The following is a 16,531-nucleotide window of genomic DNA, read 5'->3' as shown; positions in this document are numbered from 1 at the left end:
GTATCACTTATACATGGAATCTTAAAAAGCAGTATAAATGAACTTATCTAACAAAGAGAAACAGAGTTACAGATGTAGAAAATGAACTTATGGTTACCAGCAAGGGAGGGAGGAAGGGACAAATTGGGAGACTGGGATTGACATACATAAACTACTATATATGTATCCAACTCTTTGCAACCCCATGAATGGCAGCCCACCAGGCTCCTCTGCCCATGGGGATTCTCCAGGCAAGAATACCTGAGTGGGTTGCCATGCCCTCCTCAGTGGATCTTCCCAACCCAGGGATCTAACCCAGGTCTCCTGCACTGCAGGCAGATTCTTACAGTCTGAGCCACCAGGGAAGTATATATAAAAGAGATAATTAATAAGAACCTACTGTGTAGCAGAGGGAACTCTACTCAATTCTCTGTAATAGCTTTTATCTTCTTTAAAGAAAAGAACCTTTTAAAAATAGTGGATATATGTCTATTGGTTTACTTTGCTGTACTCCTAAAACTAACACAACACTGTAAATCAACTATACTCCAATAAAAATTTTTCTTTAATAGAGAGAAGGTCACTTGGCCAAATACTCAAAACAGAAAGGGCCTGGCTGAACAAATTTGTGACAGGAACAAAATAAGGTTCACCAGTTTCCCTGGGCTTCTAAGGCCATTCTTAGAACCCCTTACAATTATTCTCCTTTTCTGGCTCTTTGGCCCATGATTCTTCAATTGTCTCATTAGTTTTATCTCTTAGAGAACTGAGACAACCAAGTGGCAGATGTCTTTACCCAAGGCTATGAGCAATTGGGACTCTAGCCTGGTGACAATCAGATTCATTTTGGTGGAATCAGGAGAAATCTGCTCCTCTAACCCAAAGTGAAAACAACATCCAGTTGTGGATGTGACTGGTGATGGAAATAAAATTCGATGCTGTAAGAACAATATTGCATAGGAACATGGAACGTTATGTCTGTGAACCAAGGTAAATTGGAAGTGGTCAAGCAGGCAATGCCAAGAGTCAACATCGATATTTTAGGAATCAGTGAACTAAAATGGGGTGAAATGGGTGAATTTAACTCAGATGACCATTATATCTACCACTGTGGGCAAGAATACCTTAGAAGAAATGGAGTAGCCATAATAGTCAACAAAAGAGTCCAAAATGCAGTACTTGGGTACAATCTCAAAAAATTACAAAATGCTCTCTGTTTGTTTCCAAGGCAAACTATTCAATATCACGGTAATCCAAGTCTATGCCCCAACCAGTAATGCCAAAGAAGCTGAAGTTGAATGGTTCTATGAAGACCTACAGGACCTTCTAGAACTAACACCTCAAAAAAGATATCCTTTTCATCATGGGGACTGAAATGTAAAACTAGGAAGTCAAGAGATACCTGGTATAACAGGCAAATTTGACCTTGGAGTACAAAATGAAGCAGGGCAAAGGCAAACAAAGTTGTGCCAAGAGAACATACTGGTCATAGCAAACACCCTCTTCCAACAAAACAAGAAAAGACTACACATGAACATCATCAGATAGTCAATACCAAAATCAGATTGCTTATATTCTTTGCAGCTGAAGATTGAGACACTCTATACAGCCAGCAAAAACAAGACCAGGAGCTGACTGTTCAGATCATGAACTCCTTAGTGAAAAATTCAATCTAAAATTGAAAAAAATAGGGAAAGCCACTAGACCATTCAGATATGACCTAAATCAAATCCCTTATGATTATAGAGTGGAAGTGACAATAGATTCAAGGGATTATATCTGATAGAGTGTCTGAAGGACTATGGACAGAGATAAGTGACATTGTATAGGAGGCAGTTATCAAGACCATCCCCAAGAAAAAGAAATGCAAAAAGGCAAAATGGTTGTCTGAGGCCTTACAAATAGCTGAGAAAAGAAGACAAGAGAAAGACAAAGGACAAAAATAAAGATATACCCATCTGAATGCAGACTTCCAAAGAATAGTAAGGAGAGATACGAAAGCCTTCCTAGGGATCAAGGCAAAGAAATGAGGAAAATATGAGAATGGGAAAGACTAGAGATCTCTTCAAGAAAATTAGTGAAACCAAGGGAAAATTTCATGCAAAGATGGGCATAATAAAGGACAGAAATGTTATGAATGTAACAGAAGCAGAAGATATTAAGAAGAAGTGGCAAGAATACACAGAAGAACTATACAAAAAAGATCTTCATGACCCAGATAGCAACAGTCGTGTGATCACTGACCAACAGCCAGACATCCTGGAACGTGAAGGCAAGTAAGCCCTTGAGAAGCATCACTATGAACATAGCTAGTGGAGGTGATAGAATTCTAGCTGAGGTATTTCAAATCCTAAAAGATGATGCTTTTAAACTGCTACATTCAATATGCCAGAAAATTTGGAAAACTCAGCAGTGGCCACAGGACTGGAAAAGTGCAGTTTTCATCAATCCCAAAGAAAGGCAATTCCAAAGAATATTAAAAGTACCACACAATTGCATTCATCTCACATGCTAGCAAAGTAATACTCAAAATTATCCAATAGTACATGAACCATGAACTTCCAGATGCTAAAGCTGGATTTAGAAAAGGCAGAGGAACCAGAATCAAATTGCCAACATCTGTTGGATCACAGAAAAACCAGAGAATTACAGAAAAACATCTACTTCTGATTTATTGACTATTGCTAAGCCTTTGACTGTGTGGATCATAACAAACTGTGGAAAATTCCTCAAGAGACAGGAATACCAGAAAACTTGACCTGCCTCATGAGAAATCTGTATGCAGGTCAAGAAGCAACAGTTAAAAATGGACATGGAAAAAGAGATTGGAGAGAGCAGTATGGCAAGGTTGTAGAGTTCCAGCAAAACATCTATTTCTGCTTTATTGACTATACCAAAGCCTTTAACTGTGTGAATCACAATAAATTGTGGAAAATTCTGAAAGAGATGGGAATACCAGATCACCTGACCTGCCTCTCGAGAAACCTATATTCAGTACAGGAAGCAACAGTTAGAACTGGACATGGAACAACAGACTGGTTCCAAATAGGAAAAGGAGTACTTCAAGGCTGTATGTTGTCATCCTGCTTATTTAACTTATATGCAGAGTACATCATGAGAAAGCCTGGGCTGGATGAAGCACAAGCTAGAATCAAGATTGCCGGGAGAAATTTCAATAACCTCAGATATGCAGATGACACCACCCTTGTGGCAGAAGGTGAAGAAGAACTAAAGACTGTCTTAATGAAAAGGAAAGAGGAGAGTGAAAGAGTTGGCTTAAAGCTCAACATTCAGAAAACTAATATCATGGCATCTGGCCCCATCACTTCATGACAAATAGATGGGGAAGCAGTGGCTGACTTTATTTTATTTTATTTTATTTTTGGATCCAAAATCACTTCAAATGGTAATTGCTGCCATGAAGTTATGACCAACCTAGACAGCATATTAAAAAGCAGAGACATTACTTTGTCAACAAAGGTCCATCTAGTCAAGGCTATGGTTTTTCCAGTAGTTATGTATGGATGTGAGATTTGGACTATAAAGAAAGCTGAGTGCAGAAGAATTGATGCTTTTGAACTGTAGTGTTGGAGAAGATGCTTGAGAGTCCCTTGGACTATAAGAAGATCCAACAGGTCCATCCTAAAGGAAATCAGTCCTGGGTGTTCATTGGAAGGACTGATGTTGAAGCTGAAATTCCAATATTTTGGTCACCTGATAAAAAGAGCTGACTCATCTGAAAAGACCCTTATGTTGGGAAAGATTGAAGGCAGGAGGAGAAGGGGATGACAGAGGATGAGATGGTTAGATGGCATTACCAACTCAATGGACATGAGTTTGGGATAAACTCCAGGAGTTGGTGATGGACAGGGCAGCCTGGTGTGCTGTGGCTCATGGGGTCGCAAAGAGTCGGACACGACTGAGCTACTGAACTGACTGACTGAACTGATGGCAGAAAGAAAAGAAGAGCTAAAGAGCCTCTCAATGATGGTGAAAGAGGAGAGTGAAAAAAGCTGGCATAAAACTTAACATTCAAAAGATGAATATCATGCATCTGGTCCCATCAGTTCAGTTCTGTTCAGTTCAGTTCAGTTGCTCAGTCGTGTTCGACTCTTTGTAACCCCATGAGTCGCAGCACACCAGGCCTCCCTGTCCATCACGAACTCATGGAGGTCACCCAAATTCATGTCCATCAAGTCAGTGATGCCATCCAGCTATCTCATCCTCTGTCGTCCCCTTCTCCTCCTGCCCCAAATCCCGCCCAGCATCAGAGTCTTTTCCAATGAGTCAACTGTTCGCATGAGGTGGCCAAAGTACTGGAGTTTCAGCTTTAGCATCGTTCCTTCCAAAGAAATCCCAGGGCTGATCTCCTTCAGAATGGACTGGTTGGATCTCTTTGCAGTCCAAGGGACTCTCAAGAGTCTTCTCCAACACCACAGTTCAAAGGCATCAATTCTTCGACACTCAGCCTTCTTCAGAGTCCAATTCTCACATCCATACATGACCACAGGAAAAACCATAGCCTTGACTAGACAGACCTTTGTTGGCAAAGTGATGTCTCTGCTTTTGAATATGCTATCTAGGTTGGACATAACTTTCCTTCTAAGGAGTAAGCGTCCTTTAATTTCATGGCTGCAGTCACCATCTGCAGTGATTTTGGAGCCCCCAAAAATAAAGTCTGAAACTGTTTCCCCATCTATTTCCTGTGAAGTGATGGGACCGGATGCCATGATCTTCGTTTTCTGAATGTTGAGCTTTAAGCCAACTTTTTCACTCTCCACTTTCACTTTCATCAAGAGGCTTTTTAGTTCCTCTTCACTTTCTGCCATAAGGGTGATGTCATCTGCATATCTGAGGTTATTGATATTTCTCCCAGCAATCTTGATTCCAGCTTGTGTTTCTTCCAGTTCACTGTTTCTCATGATGTACTCTGCCTATAAATTAAATAAGCAGGGTGACAATATACAGCCTTGATGTACTCCTTTTCATGGCAAATAAATGGGGAAACATGAAAACAATGACAGACTTTATTTTGGAGGCTCCAAAATGACTGCAGATAGTGACTGCAGCCATGAATTAAAAGATGCTTGATCCTTGGAAGAAAAGTTATGGATATCCTAGACAGCATATTAAAAAGCAGAGACATTACTCTGCTGACAAAGTTCTGTCTAGTCAAAGCTATGGCTTTTCCAGTAGTCATGAATGGTTGTGAGGTTTGGACTATAAAGAAATCTGAGCACTGAAGAACTGATGCTTTTGAACTGTGTTTTGGAGAAGACTCGTGGAGTGCAAGGAGATCCAACCAGTCAATCCTAAAGAAAATTTTCCTGAATATTCATTGGAAGGACCAATTCTTTGGCCACCTGATGCAAAGAACTGATTCATTGGATAAGACCCTGATGCTGGGAAAGATTGAAGGCAGGAAGAGAAGGGGACTAAAGAGGATGAGATGGTTGGACGGCATCATCAACTCGATGGACATGAGTTTGAGCAAGCTCCAGGAGTTCACAATGGACAAGGAAACCTGGCGTGCTGCAGTACATGGGATCACAAAGAGACAGACTTTTTGAGCAACTGAACTGAACTGAACCCAATATGTGACAATGCCTACGCTTAGCAGGTAGCAAGATCAGAAGATGTACCTTTGCCCCTTCAGAGTCCTTCAGTAATAAGGAGCAGTAAAAAGGAAAGCCTGATACCCCAGAAATATATCCCTGCCCCTCCCTTGAATGGAAACCAACTGCTCTTATCTGAGTTTCAGGCTCAATCATAAAAGGAAAGAAAAAAATATGTACTGATTAGAACTAGGTAGGACGCAAATGGCAGAAGCTCTAACATCTAGTACACACACAGCCTCATTATGCATCTACTGTAATATATAAGCATGATAAATGACACACCAACTGTTGGGAAGCCTAGTACAAAATAGCCCTATTAGGAGAAAGTCCTTGGGAAAATGGTGAAGGGCCAGAAGTATCCGGCTTTGTGTACTGTGGACAGAAAAACATCTCCTGCCTTTGGTTATGCTCGATGCCAAGATTTAATAATAAATAGGGATGTTACTTGAGAAAACGGGTTGTGGGATAAGCACTTGAGTCACTTAGAGCGCGCTGTCCTTGAAATGTTTTTACTGATTATGTGTTAACCCCATATGCACTCTGCTGGCCGTATACTTTAAACTCTTTGTTCCTGCTTCTATAAAAAGGCTTGACTGCAGAAATAAACTTGTCAGTCCTTGCAAGAGACTGTCCGAGTGTCATTCTTTCAGGTTCGTCGCTTCCAAGTCCTGGAGAGAAAATCCCCAACAAGTGGCGCCACAAACAGGGACTTGAAAGGAAGGCTGAACAAAGCAATGAGCCCCTGCAGAAAGAGGTAAGCAGGATGGGACAACATAGCAGTAAAATTCCTGTCATTTCTATAATGCATCATTTTTTGAAACAAAACAGTGTTAATGTTTCAAGAGATCAGTTGAACGACTGCTATTATATTTTACTGGAACAATTCATGGTTCCCAAAAGAGGGGACACTCAATCTAGACATATAGAAAAGGGTTAAAAATAATGTTTTGCGAGTATATCAGCAAGGGTGACATGGTCACTCATACAGGCTATTGTAGAACAAATTGAAGTGCATAACGTTGACTTGGAAGTAAAAACTATTCAATCTTTACATGAATATGAGCTTAAAGAACAAGATATACAAGGTGCTTTGAAATATAAGAATGTTATCTCAATCAGACACAATCCTTAGAAAAATAACTTAGAGACATATATATACAGGATGCGTCAAAATTGAAGCCACTTTGAACAGAGATCATTTCATTCAACGGACAGCCCAAATCTGAGGTTTTCCTTCTGCTCTGCCTGTAACAGCAATTGCTAACTTTGCTCGTACTAACCGCTTCACTCCTCCTCGGGAGATACCTGCTTGTGCTTTCACTTTCCCAATACAATTTGATCAACCCGTCCAAGGTCAAAATTCTTGGGATGGTATAGATTTTGGCATGTTGTCTAATTTTAAGAAAGCATGAACTCTGTATGGACCTATTTCTCCTTACTCTATAGAATTTCTCAGAGGATGGGCTGACCATTGGATGCCATATGATTTTTTTCAAGTAGCAAAGATGGCTTTAAATCCTCAACAATTACTGCGATGGCAAATATGGGTTAATGATGAGGCCCAACAGCTGATGATTGACCAGCAATCTCATGGTAACCCTGCCAATTTAACTTATGATATACTGACTAGAACAAGGACTATGGCCAATGTAATGGTGCAATTAGCTAATATTACCCTTGAGATGTTGCATTTCATTAAAGAAACTGCCTGCAAGGCATGGGCAAAAGTTGATAGTGCTAACTCTGATGGTTCATTTGTTAAGATTATTCAAGGACATGAGGAGGAATATTCTCAATTTACAGGAAAATTAAAGGATGCAGTTTAAAAATCTATTAAGGATGTGACTTTACAAAATATTATTTTAAAACAACTTGCTTTTGAAAACGCTAATGAGGAATGTCAATCCGTGCTCAGACCAATAGGAGAGACTGGCTTTTTTATAGAATATTTGAAAACTTGTAGGGATACAGGATCTATGCCCCATAGAGCAAAATTGGTGGCATTGGAAACCTTTAATGTATAAAAAGCTTCTAATGCCAAATGTTTTAACTGTGGGAAGCCCGGCCATATGAAAAAACAATGCCGCATGCCGCACAGGCTGGAAAAAATACTACTACTTCTAATAAGAAGAAACCCCCAGGAGTATGCCCAAGATGTAAAAAGGGGTTCCACTGGCTGAATGAATGTCATTCTAAATTTGATAAGATTGAAAACACCTTGAACCCCGGTGCACAACAAAAACAACAGGGAAACTGATAAAGGGGCCATCCTCTAGCCCTGCTACAAAAGGAGGACCTAGTGTTATGATGCTACAAGCAGCTACATCTAAGAGTGCTTGCATTGATATACCTAGTCCTTAATGATATGGAACTAATAGAATTATACAACCCCCACAAAATTCCCACTGGATAGTATGGCCCAATTCCACCCGGGACAATGGAACTGGAACTGATTTGGGGACATAATAGCTGCACAATGAGAGATTTAATGGTATTGACTGGTGTTGTGGACGAAGATTATGAAGGAGAAATACATATGGTAAATGTTGTGAAAATGGGAAATGTATACTTACAAAAAGGGGAACGTTTTGCACAATTATTACTTTTACCATATGTCAAACCAGTGAAGGCATCTGATAAAGTTCAGCAGGGAGGCTTTGGCAGTGTCTACCTTACTGCTGCACTATCCACCTTATTAAAGGAACATCAGAAACCCATGCTTACTTTACGCACATGGGGAAAGAATTTCACAGGCATGTTAGATACCCGAGCTGACATTTCAATCATTAGAACTGCAGAATGGCCCCTTGATTGGGGTAAGGTTATGGCTCCTTTTAGACTATTAGAAGTAAATGAAGCTAATGCCACACAAACTTTTGTCAATGCATCCTATTTACAAATGTATGGCCCTAATCAAATTGTAACTTATCTTAAACCATATATTACTAATATCCCAATCAATTTATGGGGACGGGATTTTCTTGAACAAACGAAAGCCACAATTTCTTTAAATGAACCTTTTAATGGGGGCCATTGAGTTAACACCACTGCCCCTCAATTGAGAATCTGATACCCCAATATGGACACCTCAGTGGCCCCTAACTAAACAAAAACTGGCAACTCTTATGCAATTAGTTAATGAACAATTACAAAAAGCTCATATAGAACCTTCATTTTCCCCGTGGAATTCCCCTGTTTTTGTAATAAAAAAGAAATCAGGAAAATGGCGAATGTTGATAGATTTAAGAACTGTTAATAATACCATGTTACCTATGGGGCCCTTACAACCAGGATTGCCCTCCCCTTCTATGGTACAAAAGGATGGTCTGTAGTTATTATTAACTTACAAGACTGCTTTTTTACTATACCTTTGCACCCTAAAGATAGAAAATGGTTTGCCTTTTCAGTTCCTTCTATAAATCACATGGCTCCTATTAAAAGATTTCAATGGAAGGTGCTACCTCAGGGAATGATGAACTCTCCTACCATTTGCCAATATCTCATATCTGTTTTATTACAACCCATTAGAGATAAATATCCTACTTCATTTATAATTCATTACATGGATAATACTTCTGTCTATGGAATCTGAACTCTGTTTACAACAGTTATATAATGAAGTTACTACTACTCTTCAAAATCATGGCCTGCTTTTAGCACCAGATAAAATTCAGTGGAAAGCACCCTTTAATTATTTAGGACATGTTATGGAATAATCTAAAATCAAACCTCAAAAAACTCAAATTTCTATGCAGTCTCTACGCACACTGAATGATTTTCAAAAATTGCTGGGTGATATTAATTGGCTGTGGCCATCTGTCGGCATCTCCACCTATGCCTTACAAAATCTATTTAAAATTTTAGAGGGATCCCCTGACTCTAATAGCCCTAGGCAGCTAACAAAAGAGGCCAAAGAAGAACTGGCCTTAATAGAGAAACACATTCAACAATCTTTTTCAACTCGGCTAGATTATGATAAACCAGTTTCTTTATATATATTCCCCACTGAGCATTCGCCCACTGCAATTATAGCTCAACATAGCCCAATAGAATGGGTATATTTACACACTAAACAGTCTAAAAAAATGTATCATATATTGAGAAAATAGGGCACTTAATTGTGTCAGGAAGAAGCCGTGCACGAACTTTGACTGGATTTGATGCATATGCAATACAAGTTCCCTTGACAAAAAAGGAGTTGCAAATTGCCTTACAATATAACTTGACCATGCAAATGGCATTAAGTGATTTTCAAAATGTTATCTCATTTCATTTACCGAAAGGAAAATTATGGGACTTTCTACAATGTGCTAAATTCATTATAACTAATATCATTGCATCCCAGCCTATTTCCAAAGCACCCACCTATTTCATTGATGGCAACAAGAAAGACATAACAGGGATTGTTGGCCCTGATATCAAAGAGAAATTACCTACTACCTACTCTTCAGTACAAAGAGTTGAATTGTATGCTTTATGGGCTCTTTTGCCACTTCAACCATTATCCTTCAACATATATACTGATTCCAAGTACCTTGATTCCCTTTTTCCTGATTTTGTTACTGCCTTTTTATACAATCTAGATGAAGAATTATATACTCTCTTTTCACAGACTCAAGCTTTAATTCGCTCACATACTGAACCCTTCTTTGTTGCACATATACGTGCTCATTCAGGTTTACCTGGCCCTCTGGTTGCAAGAAATGATACTATTGACAGGCTCATAGTTCCCATTTTTACATCTGCCACTGACAAACATACTAATCTTCATACCCATGTTAACAGATTGCACTCTAAATACCATATTCCTCTCGCTGAAGCACGGCATATTATTAAAACCTATGATGTCTGTGCCCCTCTGCATTTATGGACTACAATTTCAAGAATTAATCCCTGGGGGCAACAACCTAATTCCCTTTGGCAATCTGACTTCACTCACTGCTCCTTAGGAAAAATTTCTTTATTTTTTGTCTCAATAGATACATTTTGCAACTTTATCTGGACAGTAACTGTCTCTTCAGAATCCAGCAAACACACCATTTCCACACTCTTACTCACCTTCCCCGTTATGGGGATTCCTTCTGTCTTGATAACAGACAATGGACCTACATTCACCTTGCATTCATTTCATTCATTTTTATCAGAATGGAACATCACACACATTACAGGAATACCCTATAATCCTCAGGGTCAAACCATTATTGAAAGAGCCCACCACACCCTAAAAACTCATTTACTAAAACAGAAAGGGGGAATATGGAAGAGGAGATACACTTCTTATTCTATGAACCTTAAATTATTATTATTATCTTTAACTTTTTATTCCCTAAATTTTTTAAACTTAACAAAAAATAATTTTGACACTCATGCAGATAGACATTTTGCAGAAGACAAAAACAGCAAATTAGAAATCAATATACCAATATGGTATAAGCAATCCAATCAGTGGTTGCCAGGAATCCTATGACTCCTAGGCAAGGGTTATGGTCTTGTCATTGCAGATGGAGAGGAAATCTGGGTTCCTCTTCGCTATGTCCATTACTGGGAGGGACCACAAGAGTGGACTCCCTCAGGAAGTGATGAAGTTAATGCAAAGGGTCTCATCAATGACCCTGGAGGAGCCAATAAGGAAATGCCATCATCTGAATCCTTACCCGACATGGGCTCAAGTGAAAAACATGACTCGTCAGGCTGAGCAGACACTGAAGAGCAAGAGGAACATCAAAACTGCTCCTGGTTTAATAGATCAAGCATTGGAGGCTTTCATAAATCTAAGACAAATTTCTGGACTGATAAGGACATACTGCTGAATTGGTATAACGGGGGCTTATCACCCCCACGACCCAGGATTGTCGTCCCCATTGTGGGGCCAGAGCAATGGCACATTTAGAAAATTCCAGCAGCTTTAGAGCACTTCGCTAGTGTTTATGGGACTGTGGGTGTGTTTCGTCCTTCTAATTATACCTTCCTATATAATAGTACTGGCTATATTCAATCGTGTGTTCACCTTCTGTACTTATTTATTGTAGGGCATTTTGATATCGACTTATCGGCCAAGATTGTCAATTGTACTGCATGTGCGTTGTATACCTGCCTTAATCACACTATTTCATATCACAATGTTAGCATTGCACTAGTTAAACAAAGATCTGAGTTATGGCTTCCCATAAACTTAACTGAACCTTGGACCGATTCTGTATTTCTTTCTGTATTGTTGAAAACTGGGCTTAGGCGGTCTAAGCACATCATTGGGTGGATTATTGCAGGCATCTTAAGCCTTATCTCCATTGTGACTGTAGGAACTTTGTCTGGTATGGCTTTACATAATTCTATACAAAATCATGATTTTATCACTGCATGGCACAAAGACTCTCATGATCTGTGGACTCGACAAGCTCAAATAGATCAGCAATTACAAACACGAATTAATGACTTACAAACTGTGGTTATCTACTTAGGAGATCAAATGCAGCAACTGACTTTCTGAACATGTATACGCTATTACTGGAATTTTACTTCTTTTTGTCTGACTAACATGCCCTATAATAGCACTGAATATCCTTGGGATAAAGTTAAGGTGCATTTGCAGGGTCTCACAGATAACTCAAGTTTAGACATCAATTTGTTGAAACAACAAGTTGCTAATTTTCAAGTTAGGGTACCTAGGGAATTGTATAGCACTCAATTCAATGGTACTTTAACCAAAACCCTATTGTCTCTAGACCCTAGAGCTTGGCTTTCAGGAAGCAATATTTTTATATATGTATTAATCACCCTGCTCTTTTTGTCATTGCTTATAGGATACAGAAGTCTCTACTCAAGACTCCGTGCCTCCCACAATGGAGTCCAACTAGCAGCTGCCGTGCTTAAATTAAAAACAAAAGGAGGATATGTTAGGAAGCATAGTACAAAATAGCTGTATTAGGAGAAAGTCCTTGGGAAAATGGCGAAGGGCCAGAAGTACCTGGCTTTGCGTACTGCGGACAGAAAAACATCTCCTGCCTTTGGTTATGCTCGATGCCAAGATTTAATAATAAATAGGGATGTTACTTGAGAAAACGGGTTGTGGGATAAGCACATGAGTCACTTAGAGTGCACTGTCCTTGAAATGTTTTTACTGATTATGTGTTAACCCCATATGTGCTCTGCTGGCTGTATACTTTAAGCTCTTTGTTCCTGCTTCTATAGAAAGGCTTGACTGCAGAAATAAACTTGTCAGTCCTTGCAAGAGACTGTCTGAGTGTCATTCTTTCAGGTTTGTCACTTCCAAGTCCTGGGGAGAAAATCCGCAACACCAACCAGGACCACTACAGTTGACAATGGCTATGACAACAAAGCAAACAGCTCATACAAGGACTAAAAAGGAGTGCTACCTTAATTTCAGGTCCAAATCACACTGCATTATTGGGTTAGCCATGAATATTCCTCCCTCTCTTAACCTGATTCCCTTCTTTTTACTTCAACCCTCCTATATACCCAGCTGGGCTGAGAGGTTGACTTGCAAACTAAGTCTCCGCTTTTCCATTCTTTGGTCACTGAGCAAAGCTTGTGCTCTACCAGTCTCACCATCAGTTTACTTATTTGTTGTGGGAATCTGAGTGAGAAAGAACCTCCCCATTATGATAAGGGGTCTCATCCTGTGCTAGGCCCCTGGCACAATTCCAGGCAACCAACTCCATGACAAGCACAGCAGTTACATACACAAGAAACACAGATCCCAGAACCAGACTTCCTGGTTTGAGATCCCACTCCACCACTTACTAGCTGTGTGATGGTAAGCAACTTACTCAACCTCTATGCTTCAGAGTCTTCAAGCATGAAATAAGTGATAATATCTCCTTCCTCCCCAGCAGGAAAACTGGAAATGTGTACCAATGAAAATGGTAGTCTTCACCTTCCATTTCTATGCACATACATTTTCAAAGTCAACAAACAGAATGTGCCTTGAGAGTTTCTTGCCCTACTTGACGTTAAAGAGACATTTGTCTACTTTGCTATTATTTATGGTAACCACACACATATTCCTTCTTCTAGGTCCCTCTTTCCTAAAGGGCAATCAAATAGCCAAGGGATGTAGCTACATGCACTGAATACACCACCATCAAAACAAGCATAAGAGCTGCCATCCTCCTGGGGATCCTCTAGGCTGTCCAATGAAAGAAGTATCAGAATTTGTGGAAAAGATAAATGGGTTAGGGTCCAGAAACAAAAGACCTAATGATCACCCAATTGGGATTAAAATCCAAAGGTTCAGGCCTGCATATCTATAGTCCCAGCTATTAGATAAAGACTTCAATTAAGAACTTCAGCTCTCTGCAATGCTTTTCATCTCTGTGTTTCCTCCCAGCTCATGGAACTGTCAGTGGTTTCAGGACCAAAGGACCCCTGGGTAGGACCACCTGCGTCAAGACCTGCATGCATTGCTTCTCTGAAGGATAGAGATCTGGATAAGACCCCACATGTTTCAGGGACCACATCCCCAGGGTTTGGTTCTCAAAGGTAGAAGTAGAGATATTCACAATAGGGCCAGGGGCTGTGGTCAAATACACACTCTACTCCTGGCTGTGTGTCCCAGGCAAAAGCAACACATGTTCCAGAATAATGTCCCCATTCATTTCATAAAAAACAATAGTGTTTTGTACACACATGAAATTGGCCAAAACTAGGTGCCAGGACATACAGGACCACACAGGGAGTGAAGGAGGGACAGAAAGAAAGACATCGTCATAGACAGGGGGAAAGAGGGAGCCCAGGGCAGTTGGAACTCAAATGTTCACCTAAGGAACATGGGAAAAGGTGGGGACGTTATTGGAAGATGGCAAAGATGCAGGGCACTAAATAGATAAGGAAAATTGTTCACAAGCTGCTTGCTTGGGGGGGCCAGTGGGGAGTTGCAGCTTATTTCAGAACTGACAGCGAATTTCTGAGTGGCTCTGAGGCCACTGGATAAAGTGGAGATTAGGGAGCGCAGTCCCTTCTCCTGCTGGGCAGTGACTCTCCCTGAGCAACCTCCTTGCCTTCTGCTCCTGCTGCATCAGCTCTCAGGTGACGTGGCTGGCTGGGCGGAGAGTAGCAAGGCAGGGAGACTCAGTTCCCCTGACACCAGGTCCCTTGGTACCCCTCCAAAACCCACTCCTCCCAACCTCACAACCCCACCGGCCCCAGGCTCCCAGGCATGCTCCCTCGCTTTGTCCCTTGGTCCCCAACAGAAGCCGACAGTGTTGCGCCTGTGGTGGAATGTTACAGCTCAGACTGGGCACTCACCAGACAAACAGGCGTGAGCAGAAGTTCGCCTTCTTCAGCGGGCTGGTCTTCACCTCTGCGGACACAGGCAGCATCTTGCCGGCCAAGGCGGACACAGACCGGGGCCTCCCTGCTCAGGTGGTGGTGGGGCTCCTGCTGCTCCTGGAGGCTCTGGCGGGGTTGCTGGGGACTGGCCGCCTCACAGATCCACTGGGCCGGAGCCTGAGAACACCTGCTTCTGAGAGTGGAGCGCCCTTTGTGCACCAGGTCCGCCTCCCAAGACTGAGCAGCCTCCAGGGTCCACTTCTGAGGCACCTGCTTTGTGCAGGTGCTGCCACAGGCATAGGATGGATGCAGTGTGCCACGTGTGGGGCTGCAGGACCAAGAGACACACAGGTAGAGGCTTCCAGAAGCCTCATGCATGTGGGAGGCAAAGTTATCAGCTCTTTGATAAAGGCAGCAGGCTGACTGTGAGGCACAACCAGCCCAGCTCCAAGGAGAGCACCTGGCCTCAAACTCTGCGGAAGTTCCTACTCTGAGCCCAGGCATTCACCCAGAAGGTGGAGACGGGAGGCTCAGGCCCCGCCCATCTCTGCTGCTCAGAGGCTCCCCGTGGGCTACAGAGTAAGCCTGGAAAAAGCTGGCAGAAGGAGATAGTAGCCTCCTCTCTGGGCCCTCTGCCCTCATCAAGACCAAACAAGGGCGCGGTGGGAAGTTCTCCAACCGTAATGAAGCAGAACCCAGTGGGGCCTTCCTGGTGTAGACCCTACCCCCACCCCATGCCCTCTGCCTGTCTCCTGTTTGTAGAAAATCTTCAGTCTCCCAGGCCTCATCTGAATCACAAAAGGCTGGCTCAAGAATTAATGACTGGAAAAATGTGAACACATTAAAAAAAAAAAAAAAAAAAAAACTTTATCAATAGATTAGCCATTCTGCAGTCACAGAATCTTCAGTTCTTCCCAGAAGGCTACAGATAATATGTTTGGTGCACATTCCCGAGTTGTTTGCAGATGCTAAAAAGTCTACCAGGTGGAAGAAGTTAACTGCATGATGACCATGATAAACTGGAACCTAAGGATTTATGATGATAACCCCTGTTGTATTACTGTGCTCCTCAACATCAAGCAGAAAATAGTGCATGAGCTAAATCAAGTACTCTCCACTCTATCCCCTAGTCTGCCTTTAAAAAACCTCCCCTGAAATCCACTGGGGAGTTCCAGCCTTCTGAGCATGAGCATCCTTACTCCTTGCTTGGCCCTTGCAATAAACCTTTCTCTGCTCAGAACGCCAACATTTCAGTTCATATCACCTCAGTGTACATTGGGCACAAGGCCTTGGTTTGGCCAATACAAACCAGGCACCAAATATTTGATGATGGCCAACAACAGGGTTTAGCACAGATTATGTTTGTAGAGCTATAAGACTTAAAAAAAATGTAACAGAAGATTAGAAGACTTCAAATGATTTCAAAACATGAATTCATTGGAGATTGCCACAACATGTGAGGTGTCTTGCATCTCACAGGTTACATTGTGGAGGGACCTCTGTGAGCTTTTTTCCCTCTTTTGGGAATTGGTGAAAGCTAGATGAATTGATGAAACAGCAGAGGATATTGAGACACAATTGTAGGAAAGATTAACGAGTCACCGTGGTATGCAATCCAACTTAACAAGTCTACTGATGTTGACAAA

At 41.4% G+C, this 16,531-nt stretch overlaps 1 protein-coding gene across 1 annotated transcript in view; it reads right to left on the bottom strand.

Annotated features, from left to right (window-relative positions):
• Window positions 1–15,708, bottom strand: part of LOC129624644 (ATP-binding cassette sub-family C member 4-like) — a 182,120-nt gene extending 166,412 nt beyond the window's left edge. Inside the window, exon 1 of the mRNA XM_055542797.1 lies at window positions 14,862–15,708. Coding sequence (XP_055398772.1) covers window positions 14,862–14,935 — 74 coding nt within the window. The 5' untranslated portion in view covers window positions 14,936–15,708. The remainder of the gene's footprint in view (window positions 1–14,861) is intronic.
• Window positions 15,709–16,531: the final 823 nt, after the last annotated feature.

The sequence above is a fragment of the Bubalus kerabau genome, chromosome 12, assembly GCF_029407905.1.
Source record: "Bubalus kerabau isolate K-KA32 ecotype Philippines breed swamp buffalo chromosome 12, PCC_UOA_SB_1v2, whole genome shotgun sequence".
Lineage (NCBI taxonomy): Eukaryota > Metazoa > Chordata > Mammalia > Artiodactyla > Bovidae > Bubalus > Bubalus kerabau.
Note: the sequence above shows the minus strand (reverse complement) of the source record. Positions and strands in the feature narration are given on the sequence as shown.